The sequence below is a fragment of the Ammospiza caudacuta genome, chromosome 7 (assembly GCF_027887145.1).
Source record: "Ammospiza caudacuta isolate bAmmCau1 chromosome 7, bAmmCau1.pri, whole genome shotgun sequence".
Lineage (NCBI taxonomy): Eukaryota > Metazoa > Chordata > Aves > Passeriformes > Passerellidae > Ammospiza > Ammospiza caudacuta.
Window position 1 is genome coordinate 31729519 of NC_080599.1, and position 22254 is coordinate 31751772.

A 22254-nucleotide genomic window follows, 5' to 3' on the forward strand; every position below is an offset into this window, starting at 1 on the left:
TTGGAAGACCCTAAATTACCTCAGGAGGATGTGGGGTTTTTTTCATTTCATTTGAATACCTCAGCTAATGTTTAAAGTGACTGTTGTTCTTCAAATGCATTCTCTTGGGATATGTTTGTCTTTGATATCAGACAAGTTATTAAAAGAATGGTCCTATGACAGAACTCATCTGTTTTAATTCAGCAAATGTGTGTCTTTTCACATAATCCATGCAAGTTTTGTGTAATATCCAAATTAGTGTGTATTCAGAGAGATTATTTTTACTCCTATGCAGCAGCTGAGCTTGGAAGGCATTTTGTTAAGACTTTTTATAAGACTGGAAAATTAAAACTATTGCTTGATCATGAGCAAATAAAGTACAGTAATTCACTATGATTATGCTTTTTGTTCTGAGGAGTAGTGGGGTTTTTCAGCAGTATTTCACATTCCCTTTTGGTGCTCTTCCTCCAAAGGTGAGGAGCATATTTCTGATCCCTTTCAGTGGGACTTTGTTGGAAAGAACCTGGTTGCCATGGCTCTTCAAGGAGTTGTGTTCTTCTTTCTGAATCTCTTTATGCATCACCGTTTGTTCTCCACAAGATGGTATGTCTAGAAGTTCTATTAATGTTCCTTATTAAAAAGATTACTATCTTTGTTATTCTCTATGTTCCTTCTTTCTTCTTTTTGTTCTTAATTTTTCTCTAAATTTGTGGATTTTTTTGTTCTCTATTTACTTACCCAATCTTACCTTAATTTATTGATATCCTGATCCAAGAAAGCATTTACAAATCTGCATTATCTTAAGAGGATTTAAGAATATTTTATTAAAGAAATTAGTTTTATTGAATTAAGATTTTAATGTAATTTTTTTTAATTGAAGACAACACTGTAGTAGTGAGATTATAAAATTACCTGGAAAGTTTGTAGTATTCTCAGTCAGGCGAGGTACTAGCTAGTACTATGAGCTACTAGCCTGGCATCCCAAGACAGCAATTCTAGTCTGTGGCACAGGACAGCTGTATCCTGGACACTGTTGTGAACTTCCCGTCTCTGCTTTACAAATGTGCCTCTCCCTTGATGAAAAGAGCTACCTACCAACTGTGAGTGGGTCATTCACTTCTGTTCAAGATTGCCAACAAGAGTACTAATTGGTGCAGTTATAAAAATACTGCCTTGTTGAGAGATCTACTCAAAACTTCTATTTCTAAGGACCATCACTTGCTACTAGAGTAGCCAAATAGTGAAAGCTGTGGCTAAGGGGCAGGTTATTCTCATATCAGTGACTGACAAGGCATGTTCTTTTGAGCAAGCCATTTCCTCCTTTTTAGTATCTAGAGATTAACTTTAAAGGTCAGGGCTTCTCCCAATAGCAGGACTACTCCAGCCAATTGTGAAGTTTAAGCTCCACTGATTCCACCAGTCACATTTTTGGCAGCAGATTAGCCATTGTTTTACACTGTTATTCTAACTGAACCCAGGACAACCCAGTATCTTGGGTTTTTCTAGGTTTGCTGAGACTACCATATCACCTATTATTAATGAAGATGAAGATGTTGCAGAAGAAAGAAAAAGAATTATGAATGGAGGAAACAAAACAGATATCTTACAATTACAAGAACTGACCAAGGTAATATTTTGAGAAGAGTGAAAAAAAAAATTTACTCATGTCTCAGTTCTAAAGTTGCCTCATCCCAATAGCATTAAACTAAACTAAAAATTCTGATGATTTTAATTTCTGTAGATGTCTTGAAATAGGAACTTCCCTTTTTTTTTTCCTCCCCCCATCAATATAGATTTATGCAGGTCGACGCAAGCCTGCAGTGGACAGAGTCTGTGTTGGCATCCGTCCCGGAGAGGTAGGTTGTTCAATAACACTGGATTACATTCCATGGATCAGTTCAGATTTTACACCCCCACTGATTTACAAGTTGGAAATATTAAAGAATATGATAAATTTTGCAATTTAGTGCTTTGGCCTTTTGGGAGTGAATGGTGCTGGCAAAACAACAACATTCAAAATGCTGACTGGAGATACTGATGTGACATCTGGAGATGCTATAGTGGCTGGCAGTAGGTAAGTACCTTAAAAAAAACCCTGTGACACTCCATTTACCAGCATAGAACTGTCCAGATCACACTCTCAGTGATCCAGCAGCTCTATGGCACTGAGATCACAAGTAACATACAATTGCATTTGATATCTTTAACACTTGTAAAATCTGTGGGTAAGTTTTAGTAATGCTCACAGTGGGACAAGGCAATCATATCTAGTGGCAAGAGCTCCCAAACGTAAGATAATCCCTCCAACAGAGTCCTTTGATCTGAGCTTTGGGATTTTTCTCTGGCTGTTTCCAACATCATTGTTTACACAGTGCTGGCATAATGTCATAAGTTATTACAGTGTGATCTAGTATGCACTTATGTTGGTTTACTTCCAGGTTGTGTGCCTTGGCTTGTTAGGTGTAGTTGGGATTTGATTATTTGTCCATTGTTGTGACTGAAAAATAACTCTTTTGTTGCCAGGACATGGTCCTGCTCAGCCTGTTCTAGGTGACTCTGCCCAGGCAGGGTCAGTGGACAAGATAACCTCCAGAGCCCCCTTCCAACCACACCCATTCTGTGATCTTGTACTTTTCCTACTACCATTGATGTGTTGGCCTTGTGTCCTGCCTATCTGTTGCTAGTGACCATTTTTTGAGCTGAAATAACTGCTTCTTTTTTTTCTAGATATAAACACTGTTTAAAAAATAAATAAATAAGCCTAAGTGGCTGTTTAAAGAACTTCTCGTTAAGTTAGTCTATAACAAAAAATGGGTAAGGGAAAACAGGCTTACACTCTTAACCAGGACTGAGCTGACTTAAGACAACAATATACTCCTTGCTCTTATGAACAGACAGATATTTTCGTAGCATGTTTTATCAGGAAGAATTAATTCTCCTCTTACAAGAGTTGTTGCCCCAGAAAATAAGGATTTTATTCAAAGTTTTCTTCGCTGTCTTAGAGCTAGTATTGCAGAACTACAACTCTTTTCTTTGTTTCTCCAGTATATTGACCCACATTTCTGATGTCCATCAAAACATGGGATACTGCCCTCAGTTTGATGCCATTGATGACCTGCTCACAGGACGAGAACACCTGTATTTGTATGCACGCTTGCGGGGGGTTCCAGCAGAAGAAATCGAGAGGGTAAAGCACTCTTTCTTTTCATAATTACAGTGATATTTGTGATGATTAATGGCGATTTTAACATGCTAAGAGCCAGAATTTCCAAAGTGTGCTCATTATTCTGTGTATTGAAGTCCTGGATGTGGTTCCTGTCATTTGGACAGTTGAGTAACAAGACCACGCTATCAAATGCAGGTTCCCAGGTATTAATGGTAGTTGCAAATCTGTGGCACCAACAGTGGAAGGCTAAAGATACAACTGTTGTGGTTCAGAATGGCACTGGTTGCTGTTTTGCTCTTGCCTTTAAAGTTGTGTATGTATAAGGAAGAAAACATGAAGAAGATCCCAGAAGAAAATAATTTAAATTCTTGCACACATGGAAGTCTACAGCTGAGGCTGCTTTATGGCTTTCCCTCACCTAGTTAGAACGCCTCTCATCATCATCATAAATACTTTTTACTTCCCTGGCCCAGTTCCAAAATGAATGTGCTAAATCCCAGGGGACTGTCATGTTTCTACCCGAAATGTATCAGCAATCCTGTCTGTTCTGCAGTTACTGCCGTGTGAAACAGATGGTTTTTCTCACAGGTTGCTGAATGGGGCATCCAGAAGCTGGGACTCCCTATGTACGCAGACCACCTGGCAGGGACCTACAGTGGTGGCAACAAGCGCAAGCTCTCCACTGCCATTGCCCTGATAGGCAGCCCACCACTCGTCTTGCTAGTAAGTGTCATGGAAACACAGCCCTGGCCAGTTCAATATTACATCTCATAACACTACATGCTAAAGAGCTACAAAGTCATTGAAAGTTCCTTTCTGCCCTCAACTTACAGCTATTTCAATGAAATTTTGAATTAATTTCAGATGTAGTCTGGGATGTGTAACTATATTTCTAATGGACCCCAAGTGATTATAAAAGAAATATCTTCAAAAAAGAATGTGTTGAGATAAAGTCTATAATCCAGAAAAATCTGAATTTAAACTGTTGTTCAGTTTCAGTCTGCCTTTTCTTGTCAAAGTGTAGCCAGTGATGTAAAAGATGATCTTCCAACATATCCATCCAGCTGCTTTATCTAGTACAACAAAGGAATATGCCTACCCTTTTTCAGCCTTTACAGCCTTTAATATCTTTGGAATAAATTATACAAATTTATACTAAACTATAAAAATGCTGAAATGTAGTTCTTGCCAAATAAAATAAGTTATTAGATCCTTGCATATCTAAAGGGAAATTCAGCATGAAATTACTACAGAAATTCTTTATTTAGATTATATTCTACCACCTTAATTTGTATGTCTGTGACTTTTAGACACACTCACTTTTACTTTGTGAAGTTTTTTAATACATATTAGTAGCCTAGTTCCTTGTACCATTTAATATGCCTTTACATGTATTCTGCCTGTAGTAAACAGTCAGATAAAATGTTTTCTCATAATTTCTTAAGACAAGATGTTCAATGAAAAATTTTCTATCCTAATTTTGTTTACATTTTTTGTTACTTACTGGGTTAGCTGACTTATGTAGGATCAAATCCTTAGGTAGTGTAAATCAGAATGACTTCACAGATTTCTTGAACTGAACAATGTCCTATATGTTTATGCAAGTCAGACAACCTGGTGAGAGCTCACTGTTGCCCAGAAAAGGCAATCCCTTCCCGGTAGCTGTGCCCCACACAGACAGCTCTGTATTCCTACCTGCAGCCCATGGTCTTGTTTCCTTTCTGCTTTGTGCCAGGGAATCCATTGGTACCCACTCACTCCTACGCTTCTCAAGGACTATGTGCTTTCTCAAGGCACAGATTACTGTAGAGAAACAATCACACACTATGGTCCAAACAATGACCTGATTCTAAATAGATTTTCCCTGTTTTATCTGACTCTGATTGCCTTAACATTTCCATTACAGGATGAACCGACCACGGGGATGGACCCTCAGTCCCGGCGCCTCCTGTGGGACTCTATTGTTGGTGTGCTCAGAGATGGGCGAGCGGTGGTACTAACCTCACACAGGTAAAAACAGTTCAAACTCAGACTCTGAAAGCAGCTGAAGTACATCTGTTGGCTTTTATCTCAAATATCTCTTCTCTGTTTTGAAAGTATGGAAGAATGTGAAGCCCTCTGTACTCGTTTAGCCGTCATGGTACAAGGTACCTTCAAATGCCTAGGCACAATTCAGGAGCTAAAATACAAGTAAGTAGAATATTTTTATAGTGATTTTCAATGGGAAAATTTAGTGTATGTGACATGTACTATTCTTAATATAAGCAATTCAATGGTTAACCACACCTATTTCTGGGTGCAGCTCTGTTGTATATTAGACAATCTGACCAGATCTCATTCCAAGTCTATTATGCTACATACCACTTCTGCAAGGCAAATACAGGGACTTCCTAAAAAGCTGGGTCTTATGCAATATCTTTCAGATACTGCTATTGTTTTCCTAGCTGCAGAAAAGTAATTTCCTTCCTGAATGATGAAACAACCTCTTCACCCATTTCCTAAATCCACTTGTCCTTCCCAGGTTTGGAGATGGCTACATTGTCACTCTGAAAATCAAAGCTCCAAAGTCTGGGCTGCCTCCAGATCCTGCTCCTGCTGAGAAATTCATACGCATCAACTTCCCAGGGAGTTTCCAGAGAGAAAAACACTACAACATGCTGCAGTATCAGATTTGCTCTTCCTCTCTGGCTAAGATTTTTCGATTAATAATCTCCAATAAGGAAAATTTGCATATTGAAGAATATTCTGTGTCTCAAACAACATTAGATCAGGTGAGTAAAAAGTAAAACATCAAGTAAAAGTAAAAACAGACAAAGCTTGTCTGGTGAGAATTAGGCAACATAATGGGGATGTATCCAAATAACTGAAGGACCAAATTGTTTAGAGAATTATCTCACACCTCTTTCTCAGGAAAGATTCCCAGGCCTCTCATCAAGGAGGGTGTATCAGTATGAATCAGTAACTTATTCCCTGTGTAAATAGGTGCCCTGTGAAAGCTGGTAAGACAGCATTTCCCATATGACAGAATTCACACAACCCATTCCTTCAGGAGGAGCAGTCTAAGCAAGGTCAGCAATTTGGAATGAAACTGAGCTGAGAATAGCATTTTATTCTAAATAAGAGGTTTGGACTGTGTTTTGTCAAAGATACTGTGAGAAGCAATTAGACACACAAAACCTAGGAAGTCTATTGGATGTTTTGAAAACACGCACTTGCCAGAGAGTATTGGCCCCATCTCTCTGCTCTCCTAAGTAACAAAGGGTCCACATATGTAAAGCTGCTTTTGGTGGGATTGCTAGAGAGGCATTCCTGGCTGCCTTTCAGCTTCCTACTAAAATACTCTGTCTCCTCTTTCCTATCACAACCAAATTCGTGCTGTGCAAACCATGCAAACCTGGCTGAAGCCATTTCCTCCTTAAGAAAAAGTAGGATTTTACTTGCAAGCAAGTGCATCCAAAGGAAGGAAGTTGCAAGGAAGTTTATGAAAATAAAGAAGGAACTCATGATCTCAGCTGATAATGCAGTGTCTCAGTTCAGTTGATGTCTGTGGATTGCCCTTTCTGTCTGTTTCCTGCAGAGCAGTCATTCCACTAACTCCTCCCAGTTGAAGACATGGTGACATTTTCTGCTTTCCTCACACAGGTTTTTGTGAACTTTGCTAAACAGCAGATGGAGGATGAGGAAATTCCTTTGCATCCACGTGCAGCTGGAGCCAGCCGAGAAGCCAGGGTGTCCCCAGCTCTGCATCAGCAGGCAGTTGCATAGACTGCTCCTGCAGCCTCCAGGCTTAGTGTGTGCACAGTGCAGGCAGGCATGTGCCATACCAGAGCAGAGCAAGGGGAAAACAAAGGTTTGCACACTCGGTATTACACCGTTTTTTTTTGCACCTTTCTGAGTACTGTGCTCTCAACAACAACAGCCCTAGCAACAGCCAACTTCTACTGCTCTACCAGTAACACTACATGCTGAGAGTGTCAAAGGAAAGGCAGGTCCTTGCTATAGAATAAAATCTTCCTCTAACGTAAAGTCCATCATAAGATACAAGAAGAGGAGTCTCATTCCTCCTTGTTGACATATAAATAACATCAAAGATGGATTCTCTAGCTGGTTTTCTTCTTTAACCCTTACTCTAACTGCTGCGAGTCAGCAGACAGATCCCAAGGCTGAGAGCACTGCCCAGCTTAGAAGCAGATTCCTGCTGTGCTGAGTGCACGGGACTGTCAAGGTCAGACAGTGCTGGCTGATGGGGCTAGTCCTGGGAGATTGCTTCACTGTTTCACCAGGCTGCCAGTGAAAACAGACGGTTGTCTCAGCAAGAATGGAAAGAATTAATTCAGAGCTCAGACCCAGACAAGAAACTTGCTCTTAAAAAAATATTAATTAAAAATGATCTCATACTCATCTTCAAGTTGCCTCAAAGAGAGGCCAAATGTCAAAATGAAGATTAAAAAGAAAGAGAGTATGACCAAATCTGCCAAAAGTTTTGTTTTCTTGCAGAGACATGGAAAGGTCTCTTTGTTACTAAACAGGATCAATTTTTTCTTCTTTCCTGCAACTGGACATTAAGTGGGCGCAAGGTGTGAATAGGGTATGTGCTTTCTACCTCCTCAGGAGGAAAACTTCAACCTGCTTGTTCTCCACACTGCACTCAGTGGGAAATCATTTGACATTTAGTTCTCTTTTTCTGGTTAACAGTTTAACTAGTGGAAAAACAACACTGAAAACAAATTCATAATGATGTATTGCTTCAGTTATCTATCATATCTAATAATTTCTAAGAAATCTTCTCTGTGTTATACAGAATTAAAATCGTGGTTTTTTGCTTTGAAAGATATTTTTCTTCAATTGATGTAGATTTTTTTTATAAGGACACTCTTGCTTTTTACTATACAAAATATTATGAAACTTCAGCAACCAGCTGTAGCCTTCTCTTTTTGCCATAATTATTTCCACTGGTTTTAAAATAGATTTTATTGCATATTTCACCCTTACAAATAGTTGCAAAAATCTTTCTATACATCTATTATAGATAAATAAATTAATTATGAAAAAAAACAGTATCTATGCATTCTCTTCATATTCTCAAATAGCTTCTTTAAAATGTCATTCAGATAGATTTCAATAGCCTTTTTAAACTAGATTTACAGAAACCCCAACTAAGTCCCACAGAACATCCTGTGACAAAGTAAACACAGGAAGTCCAAAATGAAGTTGATTTTTCTCCCTGGCTCCAAAAATAGGAGGAGCGTTCCAAGGACTAGCAGTCACTTCATGTATTTACAAAGTGTATTAAAAACTACTGAGAGAAGACTGATGTAAAATGCTAGGTAAAAGGTCAATTAAGGAGATGTTATATCAAAACAGGCCAGATATCAAAGATATGGCATAGGTTAGATTGCTTCTGAATCTTATTTACTAGTATGCAACTACTAATGAAGAAGACCAAAAACAAACAAAAAACCCCAGCACAGGATATTACATTCATAAATACTATGAACATTTCTTATTTAAGATTCTTTTGGCAAATTAGGTGTTAGACCCAAATCAGGTTTTTGAGATATGGCCTATTTCTTTATTCCAGGAAGCCTTAATATTCTTTGGTAATGTTATCTGTTACAAAGCACCTGCCTCCAGGCAGCACACACTCTTCAAGTCAAAGAAGGCAGATCATGCCACTGTCCTGAGGCCAGCTGGCCCTGCTGGCTGAACTGAGCTCTGTAGTTAACTGGTGTGTCCTCCTTCCAGAGTGCTTCTGTCTTGCAGAATCCCACTGCTAAATTTGAGCTGCTCTTCAGCAGAGACTTCTCAGGATCTCTGATCCATCAATCTAAACAGACTTGTACAGGTTACAGTGAGCTGCAGGGACTTTTTCTTTGCAACTGTGCAATGAAGCCTTATCTTTTAAGGTGCTTCTGAGTTGAGAATTCTTGAAAGTAAGGAAGTGTAGCTTTCAAGTGCATACAATTTCCCTTAGCAGTGGAGATTCAACATGCACCAAAATCCTTTTAATTAATTCATTTATTTGGCAGGATATTTATGAGGTTTTCTTCTTGAAGTTCTGTGCAATATTCAAATTGAGCCTTCTTTTCTTACAACAAAAAGGGAATAATTGGCATTCTATGACTTGGATAATCCTTGAATTCTCTTAAGTAGGTGCAGTGTTTATCCTTTGCCCAGACTGTCATCTGAATGAAGCAAAGCAAGGTGAACAGTCCCACTGGAAGGAAGGGAAAAAAATATTTATTTCATTATCAGATTAAAAACGTGCTCTTGCTGCTGACATCACTTCAGGTTGAAGTACCAAAACATTACTCACCTGGAACACACTGAGTCATGATAGTGAAACTGATCCAGGTCCCCACCTGTTTTGGCCAAGGAAATTGAAAATATTTCTGGTGACAGCATTTGCATTTATGTCTCTATTGATCAAAATAACCTTGTCCTAGTATAAGTAAATAAAAAAATCAAGGTCAGCCAGATCAATTTCTATTGTTAATGACCTTTAGTTAAAAAGGTGAACAGTGCCTTATTATCACAAAAAAAACCTTCACATATGCTTCCACAGCTATTACAATGACAAACTTTAAAGCATTAAAACAGTGTCCTTCCTGTTTCTCTGCCTAATTTGTATTCATCAGACCTGCATCGCTCTTAGCAATGGCAACTTTCTATAGTCCAAGGCCCAATGCTGTTCTCAATAACATCTGTTGATCTCCACTGAACTTCAAACCTGACACTGTCCTTCTGTGCAAGAATGAATGTTACACTGAGTTGCACTGACTTTATCTGCTTCTGAACTCAGTCAGGAGTTAGCTCCTTATTAAGGAATATGAAATGATAAACTGATTCAAGTTTCTAAAGCAGTCACCACCAACACAAGTGATTGCATAACTTAAAATGGGGAAGACGACTTTGGCTCATTTTCTCTATCACAGTATCTTATATTTGTCTGACCACTATCTTCCTGCCTGCAGTGATATTTCTAGGCTCTTACATTATAAATCCACCAGACACCTCCATCTCTCATTGCAACACATGTTCAGTGACAATCTCCCTGTTCCTGGCTGCAGAATTTGTCCTGCTTTACAGTGCATGTCTTGTCTAGCAGCCCCCTAGAAGCACTGACCCAGGGTCAGGGCTGTCTGTGTAAGGTTAGTCACATCAGTACTGACCCAAGGGAGGGGAGGAAGAGCAGACAAATTCTTGTCCACAACCTGATTTCATGGGGTTTAGGGAAGGAGGGGAAATGTACTGAGCTGAACGGTTTCAGAGGTTTCTTCCATGTAAAACATTCTAAAAGAAACAAAAATGTTTTCAGCGAAACTAAAATCTGAACATCTTGTTTGAGAATACATACCTCGTATGTATAGTTTGGGCAAGATACAAAGAAAAACAGCCATGTGAAAGGATTCTTTGTTGGATATGGGATCTTACAGGTTTTGGATCCTATAGATTAGAAAACAAATCACAAAATATTCATATTCCTAAATATATTGTTTTCTGTAAAGACAACCCAGCTCTGCCTACTTCTGTGTCTCATGACTGTCAGAGGGACAAACAGGATGTGGGAAGAGAGGATGTCCTCTGGACTCGCAAGAGGAGTGGGGAGTGGAATACCTGTGAGGGAACTTTCCCTTGCTCACCAAAGCATGGTTTGTAGCAGCATTGTTTCATTTTGCACTGGCAGTATAACCAATGTAACTGCTCCCAACACAACCCAGCCCAAACAGTGAAGATTGTAGTAAGTTAAGAAATGCTGTTCAACAGTCTGATGTCAGAGTCCTTGCACTGTCTGATTTCCCTTAGAATCCAATCTTTACAGTGCTGGGAAACCTGTGCTCCCACAGCAGTCAGCTGGCAGCATCAACACCCCCCAGCATTAGGTCTTTCCTGAAGCAGAGCAACTGAAGGAAGTACTGAATGGCTGCACAAAACTGAAAATGATGACGCAGTTTTTACCATTTCTCCGGAGGTCACTGAGTGCAACGTGAATGGAAAAATTTCCAGCTTCACACAGCTGCAAGAAAAAGTATGACAGAGTTAAAAATGTTCTTCCCTTCTATTTGTTTTTCTTCCTTTTATTCCTGTTATTTCCTGGGGTTCTTTAAAATATTTAAGAAAAGGAAAATAATCTATTATTAGCACAATAAATATCCTTAACTAAGACTACTGACAGAAGGATGAAACATCTCAATTCAAATATGAGTCCATATTATATTCTGTTATATCTTTATGATATTTTTAAGAAACTGTGGACTCCATGTCCAAAGTATCAAGTTTATTACTTACATAATCCCCTTGAAATCTAAATAAAGCACAGGGGATAGAAGTGAACTTGGGGGATACTTGCTTTATTTTTTTGATTATTCTTATGCCTTTAAAAACATCAAAAAACTTATTTGCATAGTCTTGGTTTCTCAAAAATTATTCAAATTCCAAGAAGGATACAGTTTGGTCTCTAAGTTTTCTTCTCTAGAGTATAATTGATATGAGTCATGAAATATAACTGACCCAGCTTCCTTCACTAGATTTAAAGCATGCTGCCCCAATCAATTATGAAGAGAGTGTATTGAAATGACCCATTTATATGATTATGGACACTTTCCAGTGTCTGCAATGCATAACTATTAGCAAATGACTAGTGGTCAGAGCTCCTGAGTTTATTACCAGCTCTGTGCTTTCTGTTATGGAGTTTCTCAATAAAATGTGAATAGATTAAGACCTCACAGAATTTTCATCTTGGGAAGCTGCTTTGGGATCCTGCAGTCACTGATGATTAATTTGTCAAAGCAAGTGAGTAGCTGATGTTCTGAACAAGTTACACATACATAGGAAAAGCCTTTGTATGGAGGTACATCTTATTGGCTACACTGACTTTGCTTCTGCATGTATGAAGTGTTCCTAGGAATTGTGAGAATGAACAGTGACTGAAGAATTTTGAATCATAAAGAAAGCTATAAACAGGTTTTGAAGCTCAGCAAAATGAAATTTTATCAGTGGAAATTATCAGCAACATACTCTCTTAGTTCTCTGGCCAGTTCTCTGAGATTTATGATCTGTTGTGATTTTTAATGCTCAATAAACAGTTCACAAAACAAACTCACTGGCTTTTAAACACAAGGTCACAAAATTTAAAAGATTATGAGAGATCATCCCAACAGATCAATATCCTATTCTTGGAATGGACATTGAATCAAAATATTCCTTTGTACAAAATCATATTAAAAACCAACAGATTTGTCTGTTTTGCATGCAAGTGGTTAGCTTTAGCAGCATGTCCCAAATGTCCTAGTCCTAAGTATCTGTTTATCCTATTCAGTCCTCCACTTATATGACAAAAGAATCAAGGCAAGATATTTTAGCATTTTATAGAAAAAGCAAGAAACCTACCAGAAACATGATCACAGCAAAATTTATCTGTTTTTTCCCATAAGCTATTAAAAAAAGAGTTTGCATGTCATTAGTACTAGTGCAGGAAGTACATACATAAATACTTAAATCATTGAGGGCTGTTTTGCTACTTACAAGGAGGAGTGTAAAGAGGATGATTGATGTAATATGCAAGCCAAGCTGCAAATCCCCAGTAATATAAGCAGTTCTGAAAAATAAGCAATTTTTCTTTGTTTTAGTACAGTCTTTCAGGCCACTATTTGCTGCAAGACTATTGATAATAATGGATCAGGACAATCCTTCAACTTGCTAATAATACAACAAGAAATGGCAGTACTAAGTGTGGTAGGTGGGAGCAGGTAACAGGAAATAAGAAAGGAAATGGTACTAATAGAGTTTAGATTTCCTCTAAAATATCTTGGAGCTCTTAAATTTATAAACAGTTTTAGAAAGTATGATCATATGACTGAAAACAAAATTATCTTGTCTGGCAAGCCATTGGGCAAAGTTGAAGAGCATACAGACTGCATGTTAAAGAGAAACTTGTTTTGCTGACCCCTGAGACTGTAAGACCAGATTTGGGCACTGTCCTCTCTGCTGTACTTACTATTTTGCACTGCCGAATCTCCTGTACCCTTTTCCTTCACCCCATCAGTTTCTTTCCTATGCTTTAACTTTTCCTGCCTGATGCTTTCCTCTACACTTTCACTGTGATTTCTCTAGTTAGTCCCTTTTGCTGCTGTCCTTTTGTTTCTGCCGTGCAGTTTCCACTCTCGAAACTGATAATGAGCTGTCACTAATGGCTGTACTGCCACATTCCTCACCAATCTCAGTGCTTGTTCATAGGCTTCATCCATGAAAAAATTACTTACAATGACAACCTTTACCTCTTATTTGGCCTCCTTGGCCCTGCCTCCTTTGGGGTTTTTTCTGACAGTCATTGCTGCTTTGGTGTCTTGGTGACATGCTATTTTCTCCCTCCTTATTTTTGTAGGTGGGAGGGAGGCCTTTTCTTGGGCCCTTCCTCTTCTTTGCTCTGTGCTCTGACCTCTAGGTGCCATTCTCTTGCAGACAGACTTCAACCCTCAACAATTCAAACATTTGCCTCTCATCAGTTTAGTCTTCTTTTACCCAACCTAGCGCCTCAGTTTTTGATGTATTTGGGTATGTTTGTTTATCACCTGGACTTCAGCAAGACCACAACTGAGCTCTTTATCTTTCTTTTCTTTGCCTTATCTTTCCTTGCATCCTATTTTCAATTTTAAGCAAAACTCTGATCCTCTTAGTCTTCCTGGTCTTCTTTCTTTTTCTTGGCCTTCCAAATAGGTTCTTATACCTTAGACATTCCTAGGTGTTTCTGCTTTCTCCTTCACCACTTCCTTTCCTGCTCATGCAGGTAAAAATCCCACCCAAGGCTCTCCCGCCTGGTTTAACTTTTTTTGTTTTGCTTTGAATTTTGCAGTCTTTTCCCTCTGTATATACCAGAACTGCATTTCTAGCAATAATACCCTGGAAAAGTGATTACCTCAGCGTCTCCAACCTGCACTAGCTGACTGCAGTGTCTGATGGTGCATTTTTCTGAAAATGCTGGTGCCCCCTCATCTGCTGCAAGCAGCTGTATCAAACATTCAGTTGCATTTCCATTTTTTTCTCAGGGTTAACTGAACCACTGCAGTGTCCAGAGACCTCAGACAAAATGGATACCCTTTTGGGTGTGATGTAATACAAGCACTTAGTATGTCCTTGTAATGAGATTGTGTAAGAGATAACTGATGTAAAAGAGCAAATTATTAACAAGTAATTACAAATCAGGTGGGATGAATGAGCAGAAAAAATAGCTTCCCTGTGATGACTTCCTTTGCCCCCAGGAAATGCAGCAGAACCAAGAGAATGATTCCAGTGAGGAACAGTATAGGTAGTGTCTTATCCATAAACTACTGTTTCCTCCCTAAAATTAGCTTCTTCAACAGACACAAATTACTGACTGCTGTACAAACTTAGATGGAAACAGTTTCTTGTAATCTAGGAATGGTATCTTCAAGAAAACCTTCTCCTAGCTTCAAGGCTTGGCACAGGATGGAACATATGGCAATGGATTTCAGTGAAGTAGAATTAAAAAAATGAATTATCATGGCTCAGTCCCCAAAATTACATGTTCTAATTGAACTGAACAAGTGCTAATCACCCAAAGAACATGATTTGCTGCAAGACTATTCCTTGGTTATAAGAAAAGAAACTTCAAGATGAGTGGGGTCTACCACTGCTAAGGACCTTTACAGTAATACTGGTAAATGTCCAGCTGCCATTGAATCCATATTTCTCATACAAACGCCTCCAGTGAGGTTCAAATAGGAACATGCAGACTTCATAAACCCACTTGGAGAAAAGAAAGAGTTTCTGTGAATCCTGAATAATAAAGCTTTACAACAGTCTCTTATAAAATGCTGCAGGTCAAGTTCAGATATTGCAGGGATCCCAGAAATAAATTATTCCTAAGTTTCCAAACTTACAGTTAGGACTTTCATCTTCTCCACTGCAACAGACAATCCATAGTTCTTAATATCCTGCCTATGTTTACTCATGACCAGCATGTACCCTTCTGTTTGTCTTCTTATATTGTCTAAATAAATACTATTTAAATACTTTAAATAATATTTATTTAGATCTAATGTTCTCTTTCCTCCAGATGTTTTTCTACAAAGTGATGATATCCCTTCCTTTTACTCACAAAAATGTTCATGGGTAAAGAAAGACCATATAAGACCAATCATGAGGCTAATCTTGGAGGAATTCTTCTGGTACTTCCCTATTATTAAAGGTCAGACTGATCCTTTTTTGGCACAGCCATAATTATCTTTCTTTCAATTAGTTCTTTATCACCACACAATTTTTGTATTAATGCCTATTTTATTCACCCTAAGGAGTTGTTTACTAGGTCCAGATAAATCAGGTATTCTACCTTTCCAATGCCTAGAAAAATCATGTCTTAGAAAAAATTATACTATGTTAGTATGCTCTGCTTTTGGTGAGGTTGCTGCACTGTAGGGAGTAATTTATTCCTAGTTCCATTTGGGAAAAAGGGATGAAAATCCCATCTCATCAATTCCCATCTCAGATTTCTGCTTATTGAGGCTGAAGTATCTCCTGTACCCCATAGCATTCCACAGCACTTAGGAGAGAAGCTATCTATATCTGCTGTGTATGTGATCAAACCCTGAAAGTAAGAAGCCTTGTCTACCACTTCTATGTGATGGAAAAATGGGAAAAAAAGATGTGATGTTTTTCACACTGGCAGAATTTTGGAGTAACACCACCAAGGCCAATGAAATTATAAAAGCAAATGAAACCCAAGCACTGCTAAACAGCTACTGTTGTGTCAAGAACAAGAGATCTGCAAGATCTGTTGTGTCAAGAATGAGATCTGTGAACCTTTTAACAACTCATGCTGCAGGAAGCCCAATAAATTTCGAGGGAGGATTCTTTTGGAGGGTCACTGCCCCACTACAGACCCTCCTTTCCTGAAAGCTATCACCCGAAGGACCAGGGCCACTGGACAGCTGTAAGGAGTTGGCCACAAGGTAGAGCTTCAGCTGCTACAAGGATCACTGCCATAGTGCAAATTGCAAGGAACTGCCTAAATCCCAAATGCTTTTCCAGTTGATAATCTCTTGTCTTCCTTAGAGTAAATTGTACTTTTGATTACTGGTGTGTTCTCTTTTACAAACATTTATGAAATAATTATGCATAACCATGCAGTCACTGTACTTCTCAGACACCCAGGGAACAGACTCTGCACCCCAAGAGCTGCCCTGTGCCCCAGCAGCACTGGTGACATCAGGGAATGCTCCTGTGGAGAAGAAAATGCAGAACAACTGAACTGCTTTGCTCTGGATCCAAGGTAAATTAACAGTTCCTTAACAACAAAGAGAATTTTAGGGGCAAAGCAGATATAAAATGACTGTTACAAAAATAGATTTTTTTTAAAAGAAAGCAGCTCTCTACCATTGTGCCTGCCTGTACTACCTTTAAAGCTAACTTGTTACTAAAACATTCACACCCAAGGATCTCACTGAGTGAAAAGGAAGGGTATACTGAAGGTTTAAAATTTTAAAAAGTAATGAGACTTCTATAATATTAGTAACAGTATGACAGCATATGGGTTATATGATAGTGACATGAGGAAATCTTCTGAAAGAAGTTGGGGAAGCTTTATGGGTGAGATATGCTGTTCATTGCTACAAAAGCTACACAAAATGTCTCTGGTGCAGAGGCAGAGCATAGGCTGGCTAGGCTGGATTTATAAGGGCAGCTGTGGATAGACTCTGGCACAATTTACCTTCACAATATTCCTCAGTGGCATAGTCCCACGGGAGAATCGATGAACAAATACTGTTTCAATCAACCTTTTGATGTAGTGGAAAGAATGGCAGATACATGCCAAGCTAGAAACAGCAAGACAAAAGCATTTAAGAGTGCTTAAAAAAGCCATGTGTGGCAAGACATTTGGAATAAGACTACAAGAAATACTGCTCAAGCCTGCAAACAGACTTACTTAACTACTGGGTGTGGACTTGATGTAAACCTCTCATCCAGTCCATAGACAAAATTCATGCGGAAATAAAACACAAAATAGATGAACAATGGACCTGTATATTCTATCAAAAATACCTGCAAAAAGAGAGAAAATCATTAGACAGCTGAATTAGATGATGGTTTTGCTTTGGTCTCCTTGTGACAATTAATGCAGTGGGATAAACACCTCCACACGTCCAGGATGGCATTAAGAGAGGCAGGGAGGTAGTAGAAGGTTTGGCTATGAAACTGGTAGCCATGCACTTAAATATTTTGCAATTATTTGCCTCAGTTGCATTCAAACAGCCATTGCCAGTGCAGCAGACACAGTATGGGTATGAAAAGATAACAATGGCAGCCCAGAGATCATGACAAATATGCATGCATGTTACATTTATGCAGCTCTCACCCTTCTCTTGCACTCAAAAGCTGTTGTTTTATTTTGGTTTAAAATGAAATTTGGTGAAGAATTTGTCTTGAGAAATAGGAGTTCTGCTTCTACTGCATGAATTTTGTTTAAACTCGAAACACAGCTTGTAAGTATTCACAGTGACCCCATCTGTGTGAACAGTTAGCACAGCAGTTGTCCTGGGAAACAATGATTTCATTCTATGTTCAAACAAGCTTTAATTGGAATACTAGAAGGAAAATAAAAAGAAAGGGGAAAAAAAGAGAGGAAACCAGAGAAGCTATTTCTCTAACTTGAATTCATTCAGATAGTGTGTATTTCTTAGGAATATCACTTTAAATTGAAGTTAACTTTGGACCAAATATTAACAGCTGAATTTTCCACCTATCTATAAGTGAGGAAAGTAGGTCCATACCTCACATACAGAGAAAGAAGGGAAATTGATTGTAATTCCGTCACAAGCAAACAAACAAAAACCCAACAACTAAAGAAAGCAAACAAAAAAGAAAACCAAACAATCCCAGTTCTCTAATGTGTTTAGAGTTGTTTTGATACTCAGAAAAGTTGAGTTACTGACTTCTGTTATGATCAGCATTTTCTCTGGTGAAGATCAGGTTTGCTTGTAGATGAGAGGCTCATCTTTTTGATTTGATAATACTAAACTATTTGTTAGTTTATATTTGAATGAAGTAGCTTGAAGGGCAGGGAGAGCAAAAGATTACGAAATGGTAGAAGCCTGGGGTGACTCTGCCCTGTGATATTTTGGTGGATATTAATGCATGTGTGTCTTGAAGTCTACACTGCCATTAGAAGCCTTTGTCTGTCTTCCTGGGTTTTGAATTGAGTAATAGCTGCTTGATTTATCAGCATTGCATCCAAAGTAAAGATGTGAAGACTCAGTCTTGCAAAACATATTTGACTTTTTAAATTTTACCTCCTATTAACATTGTCTTTGCTATTTGTAATCAACACAGGGTTTTATTAAAATCTCATAGCTAATAAATGGTAAATATGTCTTTAAATTATGAGGTACTTTTCCCTTGACATCGTGCTGTTTATCGGAACTAGTGTAATACTGTGCAGCAAGGACCTTCTAGAGAGTTAGAAGGGTCATTGGTCACCTCACTGCATAAACAGCAGTGCTGTGTTGCCTGCCAAGTGAGTTATGATAAAATTTGCATTTGAGCTAAGACAGTAAATATGCAAGGTCTTTGTGGATTGCTGCTAATATTGCAGAAATTATCAGCTGTCATTGGCCTGTCACTGGCATCCTGGGACACAGTCACATGCAGACAGCAACTAATCTTAATTTTATGCATTTTCTTGCTGAAGTCACTTCAGGTACTGACATGTGAAGTTGCTCCCATGCCTCTTTGTAGGACAAACTCAATGGAGTATAATCCTAATTTTGTCAGGAGTTACACAGGTCCGGTGGAGCAGATTGCCAAAGGCATTTGCATACCTAGTTCACAATGATTTTGCAGTAGACATCCATTTGAAAATCTGCAGAGCCAACCTACCCTGCAGCAGGTTTTCCACTGCTGCTCTCCCAGAGAACTGAATAGGCATTCAATCTGTTACTGCTTTCCCTGATTAAATGAACTGAAGCAATGAGGATTCATTGCCTGCATCCACTATCAGAACAGACATCATGCAGAAATATTGGAGAGAAACAAAAAGTGATGTAAGGATTAACTGTGGAAAACTAGCCATTGAAATGGCTCAGACTTGAAGCAGAGCTCACCGTAGTCCATCCTATCTGTGGCCCTAAATCTTTAAAGTATAAGGTAGCAGTTGTGCCAACAGGGAGGTGCTGCAGGATTTCTTCATCCCTCAGAGCCTTTCCTTCTGAGAAGGAAAGAAGTAATTACATCTTAGTGACATTCAAGTCCACTTTGGAAGCATACTAGCTTTATATGGTGCTTTATCTATGAGACACCTTGATGTGATGTGGGTTTATTGGAGTCTCATTAAACAGACCAAGAATATTTACACTTAATTTTTATTTATCCCTGTAATCACATATAAGCCTGGGTCCTCTATTCACACCAAAACAGTTAAAAGAATTCCCAATCCTATGTGCCTGTCTAGTTTAGTAGACTTTCTTCATCACTGCCAACAGCAGGATTTGTTGATGGGGCGATGCCCTTTATGACAGTTCCCTGACCTCCTAGTCAGCTGCACCTCTCTCTCTCTTCTGCTTTTCTCATTGCTCATCATCAGACAAACAGAAGATAGGAAAAGCTGTGTTTGGAAAACTCTCCTATAGAAATTTTCACTGCCTTTCTTTTCCCAAACAATCAGCTATGAGGTGATTCCACTGCACTTGAGCTTTTAATGCCTAGATTTGGAGGAACCTCCAAAGGCCAGCATTTTCTCATGTCAAGTCTCACTATGTAAATTCATAGAAGAATCTGACAAGGGAGACCTTCAAAGAAGGAAACAAGATACATCTGTTTTCCATGGACAGATTTTACACAATGAGCAAATCTTCACCAGCATACTTTTAAGGGATTGTTTAAACTTATCCTTAATGAAAGCAAAGGAAGAAAGTGTTATATTTTAGCTAAGATGAATTAACACAGTTTGGCAATTAGACTTTTGTGGACTCAGGCCATGTAAGAGGCTTCTAGTAGCAATATCTACAAGTGTATTAATGAAGTCAGCCAGCTGTCATCAGCTTTGTCAGCAATTGCTATGTCCACAGCAATGTGTTCTGCATTAGCTTCCCTCAAAAGAACTGTAATTCCTGCCTGAGAACAGAGGATTATGTGAATTGATAGCTCAAACTCACAGCCCTTTTTGGTGCTTCAGCTGAGCATCATCATGGAGATCATCTGACTGCAGCTAAGGGCAGTGAATATCTAGATCCTGTGCTGCCTCTCTGGAGAGCAACAGTGCTCAGCAGTTAGAAAGTGCATTGGAACAATGTGCAAACTCCTGATGTAATTACCAAGCACCAGGGTGTAACTATGTTTCCTTCCAAAGAATAATATTTGTTCTGGATTCTCTTCAGCTTTCACAGTGCTAATTATCATAGCTGGAAACAGATTCTTAAGAGCCAACACCCCTAAGTACACCTTTCCTGCCAGGGCCCTGCTCAGTTTAGTTACTGCAGACCTCACAAGTACTTACTTGGATCAAGTTTTATTGACTGCCTTGCTGGGTACCACCGAGGATCTGTAAGACCATACAGAGTTGTGTGATACACAATGTTTAGTTTAGATCACCCACTACTATAATGAACGCAATACAAGATGAGCTTTGTTTAAAGGTTTTTTTAAATATTTATTCAACACTAATATAGGTGATAATTATACAGCAGGAAAAAAAATACAAAGCTGTATCAGGATAGGATAAAATATTTTTACTGAAATCTCGCTGTGATCACATTCATGTGCAGATTATCAGCATTATGTGTGCGTACATTATGTTTCAATTATTTAATTTTTTTCCTATTCATGTACTGGATATTCTGATGTGAGCTGCTGCAGAAGTTATACTCACATAATTTATGGAACATCAATCTGATCTCTCTAATTGTAGCATTTGGTTCCACCTAGGCAACAAAAATATTGTAAATATAAGATGCATGTTTTGAATGACAACTACTAGGTGCAAGAGTATTAGGCCAAATAGAAATGTGACTTAGACAATGTAGCTATTTTGTACAGGTGCCTAGCCTTGGCATGAAGGATTCAAAGAACTGACAGGAAAAAGGCAGGACAATTTTTGACACCTATTTCAGAGGCAGCTTCTCTAGCAGTGATCAAGAGTTACTATTACAGCAGTGACAATTTGATGGTTTCTGAGTACCAAACAACAGGCACCCTCTTAGTAAAGCAACTTAGTAAAGGACAACTGAAGTTGTCCTTTTTGCCCAAAAGCTCCTTCTGGAAAAGGGTTGAAATACACTGTAGTAAGTATGAAGCTTGCATAATCATTGCAAGTGGCCAAGGAAAGGCTACCAGAAGATTAAATACTCTTCATAAACACCATATTTACTTCAGAAAAGTTAATAATTTCTTAAAAAGTCACCTAGTCTTTTAAGCAGATTTTTGTTTTACCTTATCTAGGAAGCATAGCTGTTTCTTTGTCTCCCAATCAAGGATTTCCACCTGAGAGGACACAAAATGATAATTAATCATTATTGGCTAAATAACGTGTAAACTCAGCTGGTTCTCAAATTCACAATTTCCTGTGACTCTCAGAGTGGGACACCGTTTTTCTCTGATCTATGAATTGAGTTCAAAACCTTCTTGATGTTCTCAAGAGACAGTTTCAATCACCAGTTTCCAGAAGCACTCAACTTGGAAAAAAAAAAAGCCAAATGAATTGTCTTCTTGGATATATTCAGTAGCAGAAGTAGCTAGGTGTTTGATCAAAAAAGGTGATCTTGGGTATTTTCTTATGCTAGAACAAGTGGAAGAAGTAAGGGGTAGAGAAGTTTCACAGGAATCACTAAGGAACAGTACTTTTATGATTCATAAAATTATAAAGAGCTTGAGAAAAAAATTAAATGTATATAGATGCATATAAGCAAATATTCTGAGTACATAAAGCTTGAAAATTATTGTGTATTATTTCAAAAATATTTTAATTGTCAGGAGAGTGGAAAATATTGGTGGACATAATGAACAAATGCAGCTAAATACCTGGGCTTCACAAACACTTAAAAATTTGTTAGAGGAATAGTCAGTGTCACTCTTGCCTCTTCAATCATTTGTTTTATAATTAC

At 38.5% G+C, this 22254-nt stretch overlaps 2 protein-coding genes across 2 annotated transcripts in view; one reads left to right on the forward strand and one right to left on the reverse strand.

Moving 5' to 3' along the window:
- ABCA4 (ATP binding cassette subfamily A member 4) overlaps window positions 1-6910 on the forward strand; it is a 60059-nt gene extending 53149 nt beyond the window's left edge. Inside the window, exons 40-49 of the mRNA XM_058808008.1 lie at window positions 453-582; window positions 1486-1606; window positions 1773-1835; window positions 1947-2053; window positions 3025-3166; window positions 3734-3868; window positions 5052-5155; window positions 5243-5335; window positions 5667-5916; window positions 6788-6910. Of these exons, the coding sequence (XP_058663991.1) occupies window positions 453-582; window positions 1486-1606; window positions 1773-1835; window positions 1947-2053; window positions 3025-3166; window positions 3734-3868; window positions 5052-5155; window positions 5243-5335; window positions 5667-5916; window positions 6788-6910 (1268 nt within the window). The remainder of the gene's footprint in view (window positions 1-452; window positions 583-1485; window positions 1607-1772; window positions 1836-1946; window positions 2054-3024; window positions 3167-3733; window positions 3869-5051; window positions 5156-5242; window positions 5336-5666; window positions 5917-6787) is intronic.
- Window positions 6911-8142: 1232 nt separating this feature from the next.
- Window positions 8143-21664, reverse strand: LOC131559663 (very-long-chain enoyl-CoA reductase-like). Its single transcript, XM_058808080.1, has 12 exons — window positions 21584-21664; window positions 21024-21075; window positions 20652-20696; window positions 19261-19364; window positions 17088-17203; window positions 16872-16977; window positions 12671-12743; window positions 12536-12579; window positions 11105-11162; window positions 10503-10591; window positions 9462-9507; window positions 8143-9362 (listed from the first exon to the last, which is right to left on the reverse strand). Exons 1-12 carry the CDS (start codon window positions 21662-21664, stop codon window positions 9235-9237), a joined length of 942 nt encoding a protein of 313 aa, XP_058664063.1. The 3' UTR covers window positions 8143-9234.
- Between the last annotated feature and the right edge of the window lie 590 nt (window positions 21665-22254).

Excerpts from the sequence above, each read along its gene's own strand:
- LOC131559663 (XM_058808080.1), bottom strand. The coding sequence starts at position 21,664 with ATGATTAATTATCATTTTGTGTCCTCTCAGGTGGAAATCCTTGATTGG. Across the intron at positions 20,697-21,023 it reads ATTGATGTTCCATAAATTAT|ATCCTCGGTGGTACCCAGCA; the intron begins GTGAGTATAACT and ends ATGGTCTTACAG. Across the intron at positions 12,744-16,871 it reads CACTGAGGAATATTGTGAAG|AACTGCTTATATTACTGGGG; the intron begins GTAAATTGTGCC and ends CTTATTTTTCAG.